At 43.4% G+C, this 1,892-nt stretch overlaps 1 protein-coding gene across 1 annotated transcript; it reads right to left on the reverse strand.

Annotated features, from left to right (window-relative positions):
• Nucleotides 1-637: 637 nt before the first annotated feature.
• LOC110793943 (uncharacterized) lies at nucleotides 638-1,560 on the reverse strand. The gene is made up of 2 exons (XM_056829769.1): nucleotides 1,004-1,560; nucleotides 638-701 (listed from the first exon to the last, which is right to left on the reverse strand). The coding sequence occupies exons 1-2, from the start codon at nucleotides 1,558-1,560 to the stop codon at nucleotides 638-640; spliced, it is 621 nt and encodes a 206-aa protein (XP_056685747.1).
• Between the last annotated feature and the right edge of the window lie 332 nt (nucleotides 1,561-1,892).

The following is a 1,892-nucleotide window of genomic DNA, read 5'->3' on the forward strand; positions in this document are numbered from 1 at the left end:
AGAGAACCTACGACATCGGGGTCGACATAGAGGATGACCTAATGAAAGCACCCGCAGCCCCAGCTCCGCAATCTGAAAAATGGAAGGGGAAGAGACCTGAGACAACCCACAAAGTTCATGAGGTCAACGCCCTAGAGGCTCCTCAAGGTCCCAAATCGAACAACTTCAAAAGCAATGCTAACCAGCGCAACTATCAAGGCAGGCCCCAAAGAGTCTTCACAAACCTCGGGATGTCTTACAGTGAGGCATTTGATCCGCTGGTCGAAAAACAAGTCATAGCACCCATCGGTCCAACACCCAATCCTCCAGTTGACAAAAGATCCAAGAGTTGGGATCCGACAGCTCATTGCAAATACCATCAAGGGAAGGGTCATGACATCGAGGATTGCTACAAGCTCAAACAATTGATCCAGAACATGGTCGACAACAAGACTTTACCCTTACCCCCAGGGGCTAAGCAAACCCCCTCTGTACAAGCCATCTCCTATGACTGCGAAGATGAAGAAGAGGAGTTTCCATGCAATCTGATCTCCACAATATGCAAGCCAGGTTACGAGCTTATGGTTCCAAGCTTTTTCCATCTACTTCCAAGTACTCAAAATTGGGTGATCCCTGAGCCTAGGGTAACCACCGACATTCAAGAGAACATCTGTCCACTCGCCAGTGTGAAGGCTTTAGGATTCTCCGAGTACGATCTCATGCTGAGTGCCCAACAAACTGTCAAACTCCAGGGTATCACATACAAAGTTTTGGGAGTCCTTGAGCTAGTTTTCTCCTTTGACACCTATTACGACAATGCTGAGTTCCTGGTAATCGATGTGCCTACTAACTTCGACCTACTATTCGGAGAGCCTTAGGTTATGATACATATGAATAAACATAAATCATGCGGAAAAACCATAATGCCAGGAAACATATTATTTACGCATAATCATATAGCATAATTTAGATGCATACACTTTGTAGCGTGCCCTCCCTAGCTGCGCCCGAACCGAACAAGAACAAGTCTTTAGGACTCCAAGCCTTCACTGCAATCTTAGAGTTTCTTTGCAACCAGATACAGTAAACTGACTCAATGAAAGCTATACTATACTTGCAAGCCTTCTTCTGTTTACTTCTGCTTTTCTTCACTGCAATCTGTACTTCATCATGCCAAGGCAACACAGTCCTAGTCACACCTAGATAAAGCAGAACCTGTCTCCAAATCTCCTTAGAATAAGAACAAGAGAAGAACAAGTGCTCCAAGCTTTCACTTTCCAACTGACACAGGCCACAAGTACCATCAATATTCAGCTGCCATCTTATCAATCTGTCTTTTGTAGCTAGCCTGTTCTGCACTGCTAGCCACATAATGAAAGTACTCTTTGGACTAGCATGGCTATTATAGATCAATCTCTTCCATCCCACCTGAGCTCCAACTGGATGAAGAAACTTATACATTTTCTGAATTCTAAATTTTCCAGCCTGCACAAACTGATCAACTCCATAGGCCTGCAGAAACACTTCTCTATTATGCCAAATTTTCCTCAAAGACCAAGTTAAGCCATTAGGAATTGGCATAGTCTAGAAGTCTCTATGCTGAATGTAATAAGCATGAATCCACCTCACCCATAGCCTATCCTGCTTCAAAGCTAAAGCCCAACAGTGCTTTAAAATTGCTGCTTTATTCCACACAGTTAGGTCTTTAAGATTCCACCCTCCACAACTCTTAGGAAAACATAATTGCTCCCAAGAGATTAAAGCTTTCCTAGATTCTGCATCAGTACCAGACCATAAGAAACATCTACAAATTCTCTGAATTTCTTTCATCACCTTTTTAGGCATAACAAAAATCTGGCACCAGTAAAGTTGGATACCAAAAGGAACAGATTTCACCAGTTGCAACCTGCCTG

Source organism: Spinacia oleracea, chromosome 5, assembly GCF_020520425.1.
Source record: "Spinacia oleracea cultivar Varoflay chromosome 5, BTI_SOV_V1, whole genome shotgun sequence".
In the NCBI taxonomy this organism is placed as follows: Eukaryota; Viridiplantae; Streptophyta; class Magnoliopsida; order Caryophyllales; family Amaranthaceae; genus Spinacia; species Spinacia oleracea.

Excerpts from the sequence above, each read along its gene's own strand:
- LOC110793943 (XM_056829769.1), bottom strand. The coding sequence starts at position 1,560 with ATGCCAATTCCTAATGGCTTAACTTGGTCTTTGAGGAAAATTTGGCAT. Across the intron at positions 702-1,003 it reads GCTTGGAGTCCTAAAGACTT|CATGAGATCGTACTCGGAGA; the intron begins GTTCTTGTTCGG and ends TTGGGCACTCAG.